At 35.7% G+C, this 16,081-nt stretch overlaps 2 protein-coding genes across 6 annotated transcripts; both read left to right on the top strand.

The window, feature by feature from the left end:
- Positions 1-2,815, top strand: LOC110372912 (2-oxoisovalerate dehydrogenase subunit alpha, mitochondrial). 2 transcript variants are annotated; one of them, XM_021329934.3, is made up of 8 exons: positions 1-152; positions 668-936; positions 1,031-1,287; positions 1,448-1,613; positions 1,880-2,083; positions 2,197-2,315; positions 2,422-2,569; positions 2,678-2,815. In XM_021329934.3, exons 1-8 carry the CDS (start codon positions 93-95, stop codon positions 2,754-2,756), a joined length of 1,302 nt encoding a protein of 433 aa, XP_021185609.3. In that variant the 5' UTR covers positions 1-92; the 3' UTR covers positions 2,757-2,815. The 2 variants fall into 2 exon arrangements, with proteins under 2 accessions (XP_021185609.3, XP_049703628.2); XM_049847671.2 differs by having other exon boundaries at positions 64-152; positions 647-936.
- Positions 2,816-3,193: 378 nt separating this feature from the next.
- On the top strand, positions 3,194-15,749 carry LOC110372840 (regucalcin). Of its 4 annotated transcripts, none has more exons than XR_010276634.1 (6): positions 3,194-3,375; positions 3,452-3,726; positions 3,892-4,077; positions 4,277-6,636; positions 7,620-7,749; positions 13,044-13,183. XR_010276634.1 is itself a non-coding variant. In XM_064035484.1 (6 exons), the coding sequence occupies exons 2-6, from the start codon at positions 13,044-13,046 to the stop codon at positions 15,732-15,734; spliced, it is 915 nt and encodes a 304-aa protein (XP_063891554.1). In that variant the 5' UTR covers positions 7,620-7,749; the 3' UTR covers positions 15,735-15,749. The 4 variants fall into 4 exon arrangements, 3 of the variants coding, with proteins under 3 accessions (XP_063891554.1, XP_063891553.1, XP_063891552.1); XM_064035484.1 differs by lacking the exons at positions 3,194-3,375; positions 3,452-3,726; positions 3,892-4,077; positions 4,277-6,636 and adding exons at positions 13,726-13,929; positions 14,322-14,537; positions 15,061-15,173; positions 15,510-15,749 and having other exon boundaries at positions 13,044-13,200; XM_064035483.1 differs by lacking the exons at positions 3,194-3,375; positions 3,452-3,726; positions 3,892-4,077; positions 4,277-6,636; positions 7,620-7,749 and adding exons at positions 9,160-9,317; positions 13,726-13,929; positions 14,322-14,537; positions 15,061-15,173; positions 15,510-15,749 and having other exon boundaries at positions 13,044-13,200.
- The last annotated feature ends 332 nt before the right edge of the window (positions 15,750-16,081 follow it).

Below are 16,081 nucleotides of genomic sequence, written 5' to 3'. Positions count from 1 at the left end.
ACTACACTGTGTGAAACGCCGAATGCCTTATCACCATTGCTAATGCTTTACAACGATACCGTTTAATTATATGAGCATACGTCAGTCACAATATGGCGTTGAGGACAGGAGCTAGTGTTTTGCGGCTGAGCGCGCTACGCAATGCTTACCGGGTTAGTTATTCATTCATAAACAAGTTATTGTATTTGTTCTCACACACGTGTTAGTGCCTCTTACTTAATATACCTACATACAAATCTAAGAGTGTGAGAATAAAGTTGTAGAACTTTTACTTTCCGTATTTTTTTAAGTAAACGAAATCAGTGCCAAGTGATTAAGCTGATAATCGTGTTTTGGATTTTTATCTACAAGAGCCAGTCAATATTGAACTTAGTAACAAACATCATACGTTTGTTTTCATTACATCATTTGCTGAAGCTAGATACGTAGTGATTGAATAAGTTATTGAAATTCGTTTTGTTTTGCATTTATTTAAATAACTTTTCTATGCGCTTCTTTCGATTAGGGTAATTTAAAAAGAATGTTTCAATAAATGGTTTTCATTGCTACCTACTTTGCTGTATTAATGTTTTAGATATTATTTTCTAATGAAAGTCACATGGACAGGGAATAACAAAAGGAGTACCTATCCTGTGATCATTAAAAGTATGTTGAACGCATTTTTCAGGTTTTGTCCACAAATACAAGACCGGAGGTTGCCCAAAACAAGCCAAAAAATGCCGAATTTCCCGGCGCCAAAGCTCCGTACGTCACGGAAATGAATTTCCTGAACGACACCAGCTACGATCCCATCCCTATCTACCGGGTGTTGGACAACAATGGGGCGGTGCTCGAGAGTAGGGAGGAGCCGAGTATCGATAATGACCAACTTGTGAACATGTACAAAACGATGGTACAACTTACTCAAATGGACAAGATTTTGTACGAGTCTCAAAGGTGTGTGTATTATTTTTTATATTTAAAGTTAAATGTTAGAAAAATATTTTTATTTGATATGTGCAATGCTAAAAATATTTTTATCAATTTACAGGCAAGGTCGTATATCCTTCTACATGACAAACTACGGCGAGGAAGGCATCCATGTCGGTAGCGCGGCAGCCTTAGACCCCCGAGACCTGGTATTTGCCCAGTACCGGGAAGTAGGCGTGTTCCTCTATCGAGGAGTGACGGTTACCGAGCTCATCAACCAGTGTTACGGCAACCATGAAGACCCTGGCAAAGGGAGACAGATGCCTGTACATTATGGGAACAAGCAAAGGAACCTTGTGACGCTTTCCAGTCCTCTAGGTAAACAAAAAACTAATATAATAATCTATATCGAAAATCTACATGTTGTGTATACAAGAGCTGAATCTTAATTTATTAAATAGACATGCTAATGCCAGGAAGAATTGAATAGCTGCGCTACCATTTACACGCTATCACTGTATTCTTGGTAATATTTCAGCAACCCAGATGCCGCAAGCAGTAGGTGCAGCATACGCACTGAAGCGTCAGCCAGACAATGACCGCTGTGTCATCTGCTACTTCGGAGACGGTGCCGCTTCTGAGGGAGACGCGTACGCAGCCTTCAACTTCGCCGCTACCTTGGATTGCCCTGTGGTTTTGTTATGGTATGTAGGAGTTCATGGTTCAGTTAACGACGTCATGAATTAACTATACTGACCAACCTTGCGACAGAAGAATTATTCTTGTAGCCCTTTTAAACTTTCGATGACCGGACCGATACAGGGATGACATTTTGATATTTCTGTAAACAATATTATCAAGTGGCTATATGTCTTCCATTAAACGGGAAGGTTTGTAAAATGTCTCTATCCCTGACATTTACTGAAGTTCCTATGCTCATGAATTTGAAGTGTTTTGTTGAACGTTACAGCAGAAACAACGGCTACGCTATCTCAACTCCAACAAGCGAGCAGTACAAAGGCGATGGTATAGCAGCCAGAGGCCCTGCACTCGGCATCCGCACCGTAAGAGTTGATGGGACTGACGCTCTCGCCGTATACAACGCTGTTAAGCAGTCGAGGGAGTACGCCATTGCTAACAATAAACCCGTGTTGATTGAAGCTATGTCTTATAGGTAAGTTTTAAGAAAAGTTTATTAGAAAAATATTTAAATGAACTATGTACAACAGATGTCTTAAAATTCAATAATCTTATTTATATAGAATTCTCTGTTTATCTATATTTTAGAGTTGGTCATCACTCTACGTCTGACGACAGCACGGCATATAGGTCAGTAGAAGAAATACAAAAATGGACCAAAGATGAAAGCCCACTTCAGAAATTCAAAATGTATTTGGAAAGCAAAGGTGAGTTCATTAATATAATAATTTAAAACGAAAACAAAATCATTTTGAATATTATTCAAGGGTCATTCACACTTTTGTGGATTGTCTGACTTTTTATTATCTACAGGTATCTGGAGTGAAGATGCTGAGAAAACCTGCCTGAAGGAATCACGAGACACAGTCGTCAGAACCATGCAGGAAGCAGAGAAGAAGAAGCGTCCGCACTGGAAGGAAATGCTTGAGGATGTTTATTACGAAATGCCTCCTAGGATTCAGTCAGTATTTAACTGCCTTTTATTATAATTAATTAGCTTTACAAACATTTTTCAAAATAAGTTCAAAGTTAAACTACTGGCATTTTACACTTCGTTTTTATTTTTCAGAAAACAAATGCAACAAATGGAGGAGCATTTGAAGAAGTACCCGGACAAATATCCACTCGATCAATACCAGACCGATTAATTGTTTAACTGATTGTAAATAGCGACATTGCATTCTTAATAAATTATGTTTTAATATTATCGATATTGTTATTTGATGTAGATCATCCCTAATTATGATGCGCATGAAAAAAACATTGATTGTGTAGAAGTAGATTGATGTTTTGATATTGTGATCGTGTTTTAAAGAAAGATTGTTAATTTGATAATAAGTTCGTTATTTCCTCACAAACAAGTTGTATATATCCTAAAACGTATTGACCGCGGCTTGGTCAAAAAATCTATTGTGAAATGGAACGGTTTTAGGAAGTGTCATTTGTCAAAGCGACACCTTGACAATGTCAACACGTTTAGATATCCTTTCGTGTTCCATGCCTTGATATTGCACGATTTCAAGCATAATTTATGCTCTTAACTCTTCGCACTAGTTCGTTACACATTTTCCATCCCATTCACTCCACATGTGTCAAAAACACATGGTAGAAGGAACACTGCGGTACACAAAAGTGTATATTTCCTATTTTACTGCACAATTCAACAGTAATTCATATTTATTGCTTAATATACTACTGCAGAAATGTCTTTATTAACACGCTCTGATGTAACTGCTGTGAAAATTCACGAAAATATTGTGTTAGCCGGTGAGTTCTCAGATAGCGAAATGGTTAGAAAATATCTTGTAAATTATTGCTTACATGATGAATTACAATTTTACAGGCATTGGGGATACGATACATATATACGATAAAGAATCTAGAAACTTATTGCAACGATTATGTGGCTTACACGGCCAGAAAATATACGGTTTTGTACCTGGTCCATGCGGAGATAAAATATTGGTTTTCGGCGGTAAACAGTTCACTATAGTTTCTAGAGCAAGTGAGGAGTATTACAGAGTATTTGAGCCTATTGTCTGTGGTGACTGGCTGCATTCGGGGATTTGGATCAATGAAAATGAGGTTGCACTATTGACAGCTCACAATGTGGTTCAGGTAAACACTTTATACATAGTCACAATCATTTTCCATAGTAAGGAATCATGAAAAGCAAGATTAAAGATAAGATCAAACAGTTGCTTCTTATATCCAGCAAGATTTAGACTGACATCCATAAAAAAGGTATTGAATAAACTAAAAACTCGATTTTAACTATTACAGAAATGGGACACTGTCACCAAGAAACTGATATCTCAGCATGCCAGCGGAGACAACTCCATACTGTACAGTGGGCTGCTGCTCCCGCTGCAGGATGATGTGCTGGTGATGGCCGGTACGGTGTTCTCCGAAGTTATCATACAGAGATGTGGTGAAGAACAGTCCTTGCATCACTTGAGAGGACATAAGGTTTGAATAGCTTTAAATAATAAATCCTTATGGCTATTTTAATTTATGAGGCTATATTAAAGTAGTAATGTCCTACACTAGAACAAAAACATTTATGAAAATACTCATATTATTCATAAACTATCTCAGTTAGAGTGAGTGAAAACTTTAGTTTTAAAGTTTTTTTTGATTGCTTGTATTTCTTATTCTGTCTTTCCAGGGTGTAATATTCTCAATATCCTGTGACCCACAAAAGCACATAATAGTGTCTACATCGGATGATAGATCAGTAAGGATATGGGGTCCAAACTCCACACCAGAACACCAGTGTAACACAGCCAAATATTGGGAAACCATAGACATTGTCTGCAAACATGAGGTCTATGGCCATTTAGCCAGGGTCATGAGAAGTTGTATCACTAATGACTTAATTATATCTGTGGGAGAAGACTCTGCTGTATGTTACTGGAGTCTTGAAGGGAAGCTGTTGAAAAAGACCCTTACTCATCAGAATGGGTGCGTATGGTCAGTTCACTCTGATGGCAGAAGTTTGGTCACTGGTGGTGGTGATTGTGGGGTGATCTTACATCCCCTGACAGTAGCTACAGATTATTGTCATGAAGATATTATTGATATTGGTGTTGCCACTCCTAAAAAAGTTATATTTACTGCTAGAAAGAATTTGTTAGTGATGGATGAGAATAATTTGGTATATTATGATGTTGAAACCAAACGAAAGACTGAACATAAACTAAATCATGAATCTACATACAAATTGCTGTCTTTATCGTCTTGTAAGCAATTGATAGCTGTAGCAGATATGAAAGGTAAACTAGATGTTTTTGTAGAAAAATGCAAAGATGATGCTTTTATTTTGAATTTAATTAATACAAAATTACAAGTAGGAAAGATTTTATCAATGCAATGGGCTGGGAATAGACACTTAGTTATCTGTTCTGATAATGGAAATATAACTGTGCTTGCTTCTAATAATGCAATTGTAGAAGACTTTGCTAAATTCGTTTTGCCAAATTGTAAGGAAAGATGGCTGACTGCTGCAGCTATGGATACTACAAACAACAGTTTCGTTGTTGGTGACAGATGTGGAAATATCCATGTTTTCGTTAAAGGCCAGGAATCTCCTGTTAAAACGTTCCCCAAAGTACATGGAAGATATGGGCCCACATCCATCCATGTAAGAAATACTGATATTATTACTACAGGCAGAGATGGAACAATCAAATACTTCAGTACAAATAATAATACTGTTAAATACATGAGCAGTAGAGATCTCCCTTTTGAGTGGGTCGAAAAATTCTTAGACAAAGATGAGAATGTTATTTGTGGGTTTCAAGAAAGAGAATTTGTAGTGTACAGTATTAAGGATAATAGTAAAATATTGGAAGTGCCCTGTGGAGGAGGTCACAGGTCGTGGGATGCAGTGAGATACATAGACAAAGTTGATGAACATTATGAAGAATTTATAAAGTTAATTTATTTAAAAAATGCTGAAATCAAAGTAACAACTTTCCAGCTTAGTAAAATCATGTCAATTAATTTAGTTAATGGCTCACATGCTAAAGAGGTAAATTGTTTGAAAGCACATAAGGTTGGTGATTCTACAGCATTCATATCTGGTGGTGAAGACACAACGCTAAGAATATCTAGCGTTGATGCAGAATTGAACTTTAAAGACGAAGTTTGTTTCAAACATTTATCAAGCGTTAGAACTCTACAAACATATCCTAAAGATAACAATAATTTATTAGTTGTATCTGCTGGTGGAAGAGCCCAAATCTGTATAAAAGATGTGAAATTAACTAAAGGTATTAACAAAATCAATATACAAACAGAAGAATTAGTAGATTATCTAATAAGAGGTACAGATAAAGAAAGAAAAGGCAATCAAACATGGAGGAATTGTTCTATAGACTTCGATCCTGAGATGAGAATCATGGATTTAGACCTGATAAAAGATCAAAACGACTTTATCGTAATTGCTGGCTGTTCAGATTCATATCTCAGACTATTTTCTTTCAAAGAAGGTGGTAATAAGCTGGAATTCGTCAAAGAATCGAAGTACCACAAAACATGTATACTGAAAACTAAATGCATTAAGTTTCTGAACAAAGACATACTATTAACTTGCACAACAAGAGGCGATGTCACATTTTGGGATGCAACCGACATTCTAAAATCTTCTCTAGCGCCATTTTTCAGTACCAAAACCAACAAATCAGGTATAAACAGTATTGCAGTAACAAAACTATCAGAAAACAAAATGCTTGTGACGACCGGTGGCGACGACAATGCTATCCATATGATAGTTGTGGAAATACCCAACCAGGATGACTTGACCTCTGCTAAAGTGCTGCATACTTGGGACAGTGCGAAGTACCACAGCTCACAGATAACTGGCCTGTGCTTGGTTGAGGACTATCTGCTGTCCACATCGATAGATAAGAGGATCACGCTGTTTAGATGGCGGATAACTGATGAGGGGATAGAATGCAAATTCTTATCTCAGACTTACACGAATGTGGCTGATGTACAAGGCATGGATCATTTAGAACATAATAGGTAAGAAAACTTCATGTACGAATCTAATATAGGTAACTATTAGATTCGTACGTATTTAATAGTTACATATATTTATGTAATTTTTCGCCTAACTAAATTAATGTCTACACCAAGATTAAACAATCGGCATAAAATCTAGTGCTATCAGATAAAGTTAACGGATATAATTATTGAAACGTGGATTGTGACGTCACACACACATCGAGATGGCTAGCCGATACAGATTGACGTCTGGACCTACCTACAACTCTACTGCTTTGCCGTGTAGTGTAGTAGCATACGATAATAATCGTAATTGTAGATGTTTGTGTTGATAAATTCTATGTAATGTTCTAAAAATCAGATATTCTTTAATTTATACAAGTACTTCATTACCAAAAGTTTCCTTTTCAACACAAACCGGTAACTAAGAAATAAAGTATTTATTGCATTTTTAGTGTCATCATCTTTCTTTATCTCAGTTTATTTGGGATAGGTCTTTGTATTCTATCTATTTATATCTTCTACACCTATCTTAGCTTATATAAGATAAGCATCTTTTGTATAACTGACTGTTAACCTAATCTACGAGTTACCACCCACGATCAAAGATGATGACAAGGCTATCATCATTATTTATCTAATCAGATAAGTGTGTCTTCATATGTAGTGATTTTATAGTCTTCAGCAATGTATAACGAATAATAATCGTTTTATTTGGCAAAACTACTTGTTTTTCGCAGTTAGATCAAAGTTCCGAGGTCTACCCTACTTTCTTAAATTAAAGAATTTTGTGATCGGTCCTGTCGCTCTTGATACAATTTCTTTCAAACAAGCAAACTAAACTTAGTAAAAGTGAATATTTCTTATAAAATATCCATCAGAGATTTCCCCATTTACCTGCGTTATATCATAGCAATTGTTATCAATCTTACCACTGATAAAGAATATCGTATGTTTTGCAGACTACCTAAACAGTTATTTACGTAAATCTTGTTTTTCAGCGATTCTATAACAGTATGCGTATTCGGGAAAGGCATGGAAGTGGTGAAGGTACCAAAAGTTGACGGATGAAGACCATATACTTGGGAAAATGGCTGAGAACTGCATAAGAAGGATTGGCAGTTTTGTGAGGTAAGTCCCCTCTTCTTGTTATCGTAAAGGGTGCAGATTTATGACCTCCTACTACCTTAATCTGGGATCCAATTGTCAGCCTGACCCAGGAATCAAACTCGAGACTCCGTTACCGCTTTTACTTTCGTTACCACTAGACATTAAAAAATAGCATTAATTTTAATTTATCGTTTCTTTAAACTTCATTAGAAAAAGTAAAGAAACAAATAAATCAACTTGGCCCATTAACTGTTACTTCAACGTCACAAGATTCAATTTCATGCTGCGATCATATTACGAATGCTAATAAATACCAGTCAATGAATTTTCTTCAATATTTTAAGTGGAGACCAATCTTTTAGATTTACAATTCTAAAACTTACTTAAAAAAATGTTTTTATCTGCATTAAGTTTTGTTCTAGTGTATAAGTTTGCACAATTTATAGTTCATGGGGTAAGACACCATAACTGTATTTTTTATCTAGGTAAAAAGAAGAAAAAAACAACGAAAAAGATAAATAATCTTCAAGTATATCAATCATGTATTAGTTTTTCCAAATTTATAAATAGACAGAGCTAGGTACTTAAAGATAGAGTTTCTTCAAATGCCAATATTTCGTGAGTCAGAACCTTTTTTATCGAACGAGTAAAAAAACCCTAAGTTATCTCATCAACGGTAGCTGTCAGATATTCTACTGTAACAGCTGTTTGTTGCTATCTTCACTGTTGAGGGCGTGACATGCAAGTTTATGCAATTTTTATCTAGAATCATCTGTTTATGTAAGGTCGGGTTTTACCCTAGAATGCCAAATTGCATTTTTTTATAGCATTGCACTGTATGTAGCCTTCTATACGCCTAATACCCGAAAAATATAGTAATTCACTGCTAAATTAATTGATAAACATCTACTGTTTATTTATTTCTATATCAAGGTAATAAATAAAATGTTATTGACCTTTTACAATCAAAGTATATCTATGTGTATCTTTTTATAGCAGTTTATTAAACGATGTGTTCCCCTAGGTGCTATAATGAGTCCCATCTTATTTAAGAAGTACAAAACTTTTATTGAGATAGAAAAAAATGTGATAGACATTTTTTGTAATATGTTTGAAGGCAAAAATGTACGAATATAAGTCTATGCTACATAAACAGTGACATTGATCGAAAATATATTTAAAAGTCATTAAATAGAAAGTAGTCTCCAAATGCACCATTAATTTTACTCTTTATTCCATTTGCATTGTTATCAGCTACACATACCAGTAGTAAAAGAGCACTCTTGAATGTGATAACGTCTCACAGACTCAAGTGAAAACTAATTAAACTTCTTTTTGGAAACTCGGTTAAAAAGCCTGCAGCATCCGAATATTTTCCAGATAAAAGAATCATAACCTGAACAAGTAAGTGCTAATAAAGTATGAAAACATGTAAAAACAACAGTGACAGTCAAGTACGAGAATGGTATCGGCACTTGTTTAAGATTCCTACAGATTAGATTAGATATATGTAACACTATATAATACATAGATATGCTACACTCCCCTGCAGTTGTAAGTGCGATTGTGACAAAATCTGTGATATAATAGTGAGTATTTATACTACATTTTTATTTTATTATTTTCCCGATATTTAATACTGGTATTATCTACTTCAAAACTCTTAAATATTTTTTGTAACAGCCTTTTTATCGTCCCACTGCTGGGCACAGGCCTCCTCTCACACAGAGAAGGATTGAGCAATAATCACCACGCTTAAGGTGAAGGAAAACATCTTAAATATTTATGAGGTTAAATATTAAATTCAATAGTAACCGGGTCGCTGAAAACCTTAGCAATGTCGATCTCACCTTGAAATAGTAAATGATATACGGTTCATTGTACCATTAATCTATTCTAATTTTATTTTCAATTCTTCTATTTTCTGTTACTGTTTAATCTGACTTAAAATCAGGTCTTAGAAAACATATACCTGCACCTGTATGCTGGATTTTCGCTTCATAGAAATCACTGTACTTAGATACAGCATTCGTCAGATACTACTCAGATTTGCAACAATGAGGCAGATATTGCCACTGTATAAGAAAAACTTATAATAATTTCTGGTGTATTCTGTACCATATATTTAAAGTCATCTTCTCTCAATGAATGAAACAAGAGCAATATTGTTCATCTTGCCAAAAATATGATTCACTACGAGCCAATTTGTGAAGATCACAACACAAGACCAGACTGTCTCTAGGAGGAAATAATTAAAAAACTCAAGGTCATCGACATATTAGTTTGCAGACGACATAATGGGCCGGCTAAACAAAAAACTAAAGTTAGTTCGGTCCTACATGTTAGTTTAGAAGAGTGTGTTTTGTGAAGTGATTTATTATACTTAACGGATTGTCTGTAAATAAATAGGGGTAAGCACACTAGCAATAATTGCCAGATGGCAAATCTTAATTTAAAATAATATTTCAATAATAGGATACGTTGGATCGTCTAAACTCTGGAATTAAATCTAACAATGAAAGTTATTTCTGTCAGAAGATTTTTAATTTAGTAAGCACTAGTGTTTTGTTTTTAATGGAGCCACTTGACACAACTTTAGCAAAACTTAGTTTGACGATGACCGTTTTTATAAAGCCAAAACTACATGCGGTCAATGTCACGGATACTTGGTGAATGGGAACCGGCTCGAGATCGCGGGCCACACCTACTTATTTACTACCTACGTCTCTGAGATTAAATTTGCATATATACCTATGTAGTTTGTTAGTGACGTATATTTTCGCAATTTTACGTCATATTTTTGCCATGAACGGGGGAAGCCCTACCTATAGCGACGTCATCGTTTATTTCTATAGAATTCATATGAAAAAAATGTGTTTTCTTCTTCATCTTAACGTCACTACTGATTTAAAAAAATATGTTTGTTGATTGAGTTTTTAAGAATTTTTGTTATTCATGTTTTGTTTTGGTGTTTCATGCCAAATTTTTGGAAATCAATGACTTCCTATTTACAGGCCTGTAAAATTGGGGATTTCACCATTAGCAAACGATTTTTCCATGCTATGATTATTGCACGATATAAATATATATGAACCTACACAGTTTACCTCAGTATAGTTACGTAGTGAAACTCTACATAGCTACTAAGGATCCATACACCTAGTTTTGTTTCGTATTTCATAAGGTTTCTTGGTTTCTTCCGCACTTAGGTGTAGGTTACAGAGGAGTTCAAAGCCCTTACAGATATTCTGCACCTAACAAAGATTCATATAGGTAAGTCATGTTTATTTTCGATACTTGTATTTTTAAACTTATAATTGCAATCCAGTCAAAATCTTGTGTAAAGATTAACCTTGCATAATTTTTAGCCAACTAAAGGCAATTGTTTGCATAAAAAATGTTGATATGTGAATCATTGTGCTTTGTTTGTTTTTCTATATGTTAACCAGTATGGTGTGTCTAGTTTAATAACATTATGTAATAGTGGTACTCAGTTTAGCTAGTTACCGTTACGGAAAATCCGGCGTCCGATACATAGCGGCTAGACGGCGATAGGACGAGTAATTTCGTAATATTTCTCAATGCATTCCTACTGTATCCTCCTTATACATGTAGACTAACGGCTTAAGATGTTTAAGTAGTAAAAATAAATGACCGCTTTGCTCTTTGATGTGCCGTCGAACTTTAAAATCCCGGCTTCGGTAATTGATCTTGCAGTCTGCGAATATTATCACAAATTAGGTACATAAGCCTAGGTATCTAAAACTAGGTCTCTTCATCGATTATACAGATTGCTATATCTAAAGCATGCCAAAAAACAAGGGATAAATAGTTTTTATCAGTTAAAAGATGATCAAAAGAAGCTAAAAATAAATTATCATATTATCTGTGAAGATTATTGAATGGTTTATCTTTTCATCGCGTGCTTCACAGAGAATTCATAAGTCAAAGTGAGACATTATAATTGTTGATCGTAATTGCAATAATCTGCCGTTTGCTGTGGCATCCATAATGTTTAATTGATTAAATACTGCTATCAGTTCAACAGCAGTACAACCTTTATTTATGAAGTCCACAGTCGAAGACTATTGTTCTAAAATAAATTCTCTCTAACTACTTTAGGTCACTAGGTACTACTCTATGCCTGGGCCGTAACATTGTGCAAAAGCTGAGAACAGTTTATAAAAAATATTGCGTAAAAATAAAATGCCCCGATTTAAAACAATAAACAGTAAGTACATTATAACAAAACAAACACGCTGATTCATAAGATAATCAATAAAAAATATACCTTGACCTATTACAAAAAAATATATATATACATATAAACAGAATCTCCATACGCACAGCATCAAATTTTCCTCATCTATAAGAACGATGACGTCACGAACGGTTTCCCCAAGCGAGTTTCATACCCAGCTATATTAGCAATGACTGCTACCAAACCTCGTGAGTCAATCTTCAGAACTCAAAGTATAACAACAAAAATGTTTTTCCACAACCACAACTTACCTTTCTTAACTAATGTTATTATTTTGGCGCTGACGTCCATCAAACCGGTAATTTGTTTGTTTGTTTATTATTGTTTTTCTACTTTTGTTGTTGCTATTTAGATTTTTCTAAAAGGTCAATTATATAAAAAAATATGAAATAGCTATATTACTATATTGCTTCTATGCATTTTCCTATTTAAGTACATACCTACTCAAATGCGTATAATATTATATTTTATAAATAAACTACTAATGCGACTGAGTTTCTAGCCGGTTATTCTACATTCGATATAAAACATGATACTTGAACTAGTATGAACTTTCGAACTTGAAAGAAAACTGCATTTCCGTTAATTGACCTATCTTCTTTTTAATTAAAGTTTTTTTTTTAATCATTTTTTGTAAAAGATTAGGGCCGAGTAGCAATATCTTAAGACTCTTCTCACCTTCATTTATCTTCATACTTTTTGTTTCTCCTTGGCGGTTAATTTTGATGAAACTAGCATTCTTGATAATTCTGATTCACACGATATTTCAGGTCTTATTTTGCCCTGAGATTTTGTGCATTCAGATCATTGCAAATTATATTCATTATTTCTAAGTCTTCATTTTTTGGGAACCTTGCAAAAAAACTATAAACTATGTGTCATCAACCATTTTTTGATAGGTACAGCGGGAGGCATTGTTAGCTTTTCCTGACTTAAACCTTCTTTATTCTGTTCTCTCTATGTATAATATAAGAGCCGCGGTAACTTTTTCGAATAATCCTTCGAAGAGAGTTGACAATATTCATCCTATAACAACATTTCCTTTATTTCGCAGATGGCGCCAGTAGTAAAGCCAGTGACGGAGCCAGTGTGGCTCGGGGAGGGCCCCCACTGGGACCATGAGGAGCAGGCCCTGTACTTCGTCAGCATCTTCGACCACACAGTGCACAAATACGTGCCTGAAACTAACAAGCATACTAGGGCTAAGTTAGGTGAGTTAGAAGGAAATGGTATTTATGCCCAAACTCACTGACAATATAAACGGTAATTTTCTTAAATCAGGAGGTGTTTTGGGAAAAGTGAGTAGAAAGAAATTGACCTTGCACTCAAAGTCATTTTCTAGTGAGTGAGTGACATATAGTTATCGGCACTAATCTTGAGCTCTGACCTTCACTTTGCTAATAAATCATTTATGCGCAGATGTAGGTCAGAGCTCAAGATTCGTACCGATAACTATATCAATAGTTACTTTGAGTTAGAGAGTAAATGAATTTGAGAAAAAGTGAGTTTGAAAGAAATATCGTTAAAAACCAGTTTGGTAGAAAATGAGTTTGTAATATCGAGGTTTGAGTGAGATATTGAGAGTGAATTGGGGAGAGTGGGTTTGGGAGAGGTGTCGAGGTCAATTTGAGAGTCGAAAATTATGATATATTGACTAAATATAAATCATTGCGCCATGACCAATAATAAAAATATAAATCTTACACATCTAAAAAACTCATATTTCTCCATTCCAGATGGCATGCCAACCTTCATAATCCCGGTGGAAGGTAAGAAGCATCACTTCGTGGTGGGGCTGAACCGGCAGGTGGTGCAGATCCAGTGGGATGGACAGGACCACACTGCCAAGGTCGTGAAGACCATTGTGGAAGTAGACCAGGATAATCCGAAGAACAGGTTCAATGATGCTAAAGCTGATCCTAGAGGGAGACTGTTTGCTGGTGAGTTGACTGCATTGCTAAATATCGTCATATACCAGCTAAAACTTATGTTTTATCAGCTTGGTTAGTGAAGTTCAGTTGAGGTATTATCACTGACTTTTTGGGAATGGCAATATATTATCAAAAATTGAACTACGTACGTACGTTTTGGACTGACATTTCTGCCTATTCTAGACTTATATCTTGAGTATAGATCATGAGAGTCACATTATCTATCAATAAATTTCATTACTCACTATTATTTATGTATATTCCCACTGCCTCCAAAATGGTACATATTTACTAAAATACGAATACGAATATTGAATTATATGAATTACATGTAACTCAAATTCCTGCTCAAGACCAATATTATTCTAAGCCTTTTTAACCCCATCAATTTCCCATTACAGGCACAATGGGCCACGAATACGAGCCCGGCAAGTTCCACTTAAAGAAGGGCTCCCTCTACCGCATCGACCACGACGGCAGCGCCCACAAGCTGGCGTCAGACATCGACATCTCCAACGGCCTCTGCTGGGACCTCCGCGAGAACGCCTTCTACTTCGCCGACTCCTTCGAGTATACCATCAGGAGATACGACTATGATGTGGAAACTGGCAATATTTGTGAGTATTTATAACTTTTGTATATGGCTTGAATAGACATCTATGGTCTTACTACAAAAACTTAAACATGTGTCAAACGCTTGTCTAAAAATGCAAATTCATTTTTTTAGACAAGTGTTAAATTGACGTTTAAAAGTTTTTGTGGTAAGACGGCTAGTGATTTGACCTTTGGTTTGGAAGGCAGTCCACGATATCACACATATCGTTTAACCTTTTCCGGAGGGGAACCAATCCGGGAAATAAAGTCTTTAAAGTCTTTGATATTTTTATCTGGTATTTTTTACAAGCTGCCGGAAAATGGTCTCGTGCTCGTTTTTTACATATAAGTTAACTCCATTCACTCAAAACATAATTACAGATGAAACATTTTATACTGCTCATCCCAAAGAGCAACGTTTTATACTATTGGTAATTTTCTCTAATGGGGAGACCATCTCCTTAAAACTTTCACTGGCAGTGAGTCTCAGAAACCGTTCGTAAAAAAAAAAAAACATTATTTTGAACCCAAAGTTTTGTTTTCCAGCAAACCCCCGCAACGTGTTCGCGTACAAAGACCATGGACTAGAGGGCATCGTGGACGGCATGACCATAGACACCGACGGCAACCTCTGGGTCGCCAACTTTGATGGTAACCAGGTCAGTTTTTGTCACACTAGTTTTACTTGTCGCTGTGATGTTATCTTTGATAGATAGATAAAATCTTTTGATTATAGATAGATATTATTACCACAAGAAAATATATGAAAGTTAACATTTAGACATCAGCGTTTCAATAACTGTCACTTTATTGTGCCATTGCTGGGAAAGCAAAGCATCAGCAATGATCGCATCACGATAGCACAATTTTTTTTAACCCATTCATTTTCAATAAAGACATGCAACCACTGCAAGCGACATTAAAAGCTCTAGGCCACAACTATGCCAGACTTTTATTTGACTCCATTTGATGGTAATTCATAATCTTCTATCCAGGTACTAAAAATCGACCCCCGAACGAGCGCTCTTCTTCAAAAAATCCCTATTCCCGCGCTCCAAGTGACATCAGCTACCTTCGGAGGTCCCGCTCTCGACGTGCTGTATGTGACGTCAGCCGCCATGAACCGCGGCCAGGAGCAGCACCCGCCGGCCGGAGCCACCTTCACGATCACGGGGACCGGGGCGAAGGGCCATCCTAATAATTATGTTAGATTAAATTAAATTATTTTTAGTGTATGTTGTGTTTTTTTGAAATCTTCCTTCAGCTTTTATTTTAAATAGCGTAATCACTTGCAGGATAATAATACTGTTTTGTAATTAATTATGCTGAGGTCGCTTTTTTCGACTTCGCTTTTGGGGCAGCTTTTGATATTTCTGGCTGCATCTGAGTTACATGCGACTTGTACTGTCAACTCCAAAGTCCGCTATTCATATTCAAAATTATTGCCTGTTAACACAGAAACGTTAGAATCAGAATTTACTTCACATTCTTAAGTTTAAAAGCGGCTTAACACTCTGTTTTCAAAAGTTACACCAGAACTATATAAAAGCATCTGAACTATTTAGGT

The sequence above is a fragment of the Helicoverpa armigera genome, chromosome 7, assembly GCF_030705265.1.
Source record: "Helicoverpa armigera isolate CAAS_96S chromosome 7, ASM3070526v1, whole genome shotgun sequence".
In the NCBI taxonomy this organism is placed as follows: domain Eukaryota; kingdom Metazoa; phylum Arthropoda; class Insecta; order Lepidoptera; family Noctuidae; genus Helicoverpa; species Helicoverpa armigera.
The sequence above is the reverse complement of the archived record's forward strand: the minus strand, read 5'-3'. Positions and strand labels throughout refer to the sequence as shown.

What these genes read in the sequence shown, in the direction of transcription:
- LOC110372912 (XM_049847671.2), top strand. Translation starts at nt 93, where the DNA reads ATGGCGTTGAGGACAGGAGCTAGTGTTTTGCGGCTGAGCGCGCTACGC. An exon ending in GACGCTTTCCAGTCCTCTAG is followed by an intron (nt 1,288 to 1,447) that starts GTAAACAAAAAA and finishes GTAATATTTCAG; the next exon opens with CAACCCAGATGCCGCAAGCA. An exon ending in TGCCCTGTGGTTTTGTTATG is followed by an intron (nt 1,614 to 1,879) that starts GTATGTAGGAGT and finishes TGAACGTTACAG; the next exon opens with CAGAAACAACGGCTACGCTA.
- LOC110372840 (XM_064035482.1), top strand. Translation starts at nt 12,159, where the DNA reads ATGACTGCTACCAAACCTCGTGAGTCAATCTTCAGAACTCAAAGTATA. An exon ending in TGTGGAAACTGGCAATATTT is followed by an intron (nt 14,538 to 15,060) that starts GTGAGTATTTAT and finishes TTTGTTTTCCAG; the next exon opens with CAAACCCCCGCAACGTGTTC. An exon ending in CCAACTTTGATGGTAACCAG is followed by an intron (nt 15,174 to 15,509) that starts GTCAGTTTTTGT and finishes TCTTCTATCCAG; the next exon opens with GTACTAAAAATCGACCCCCG.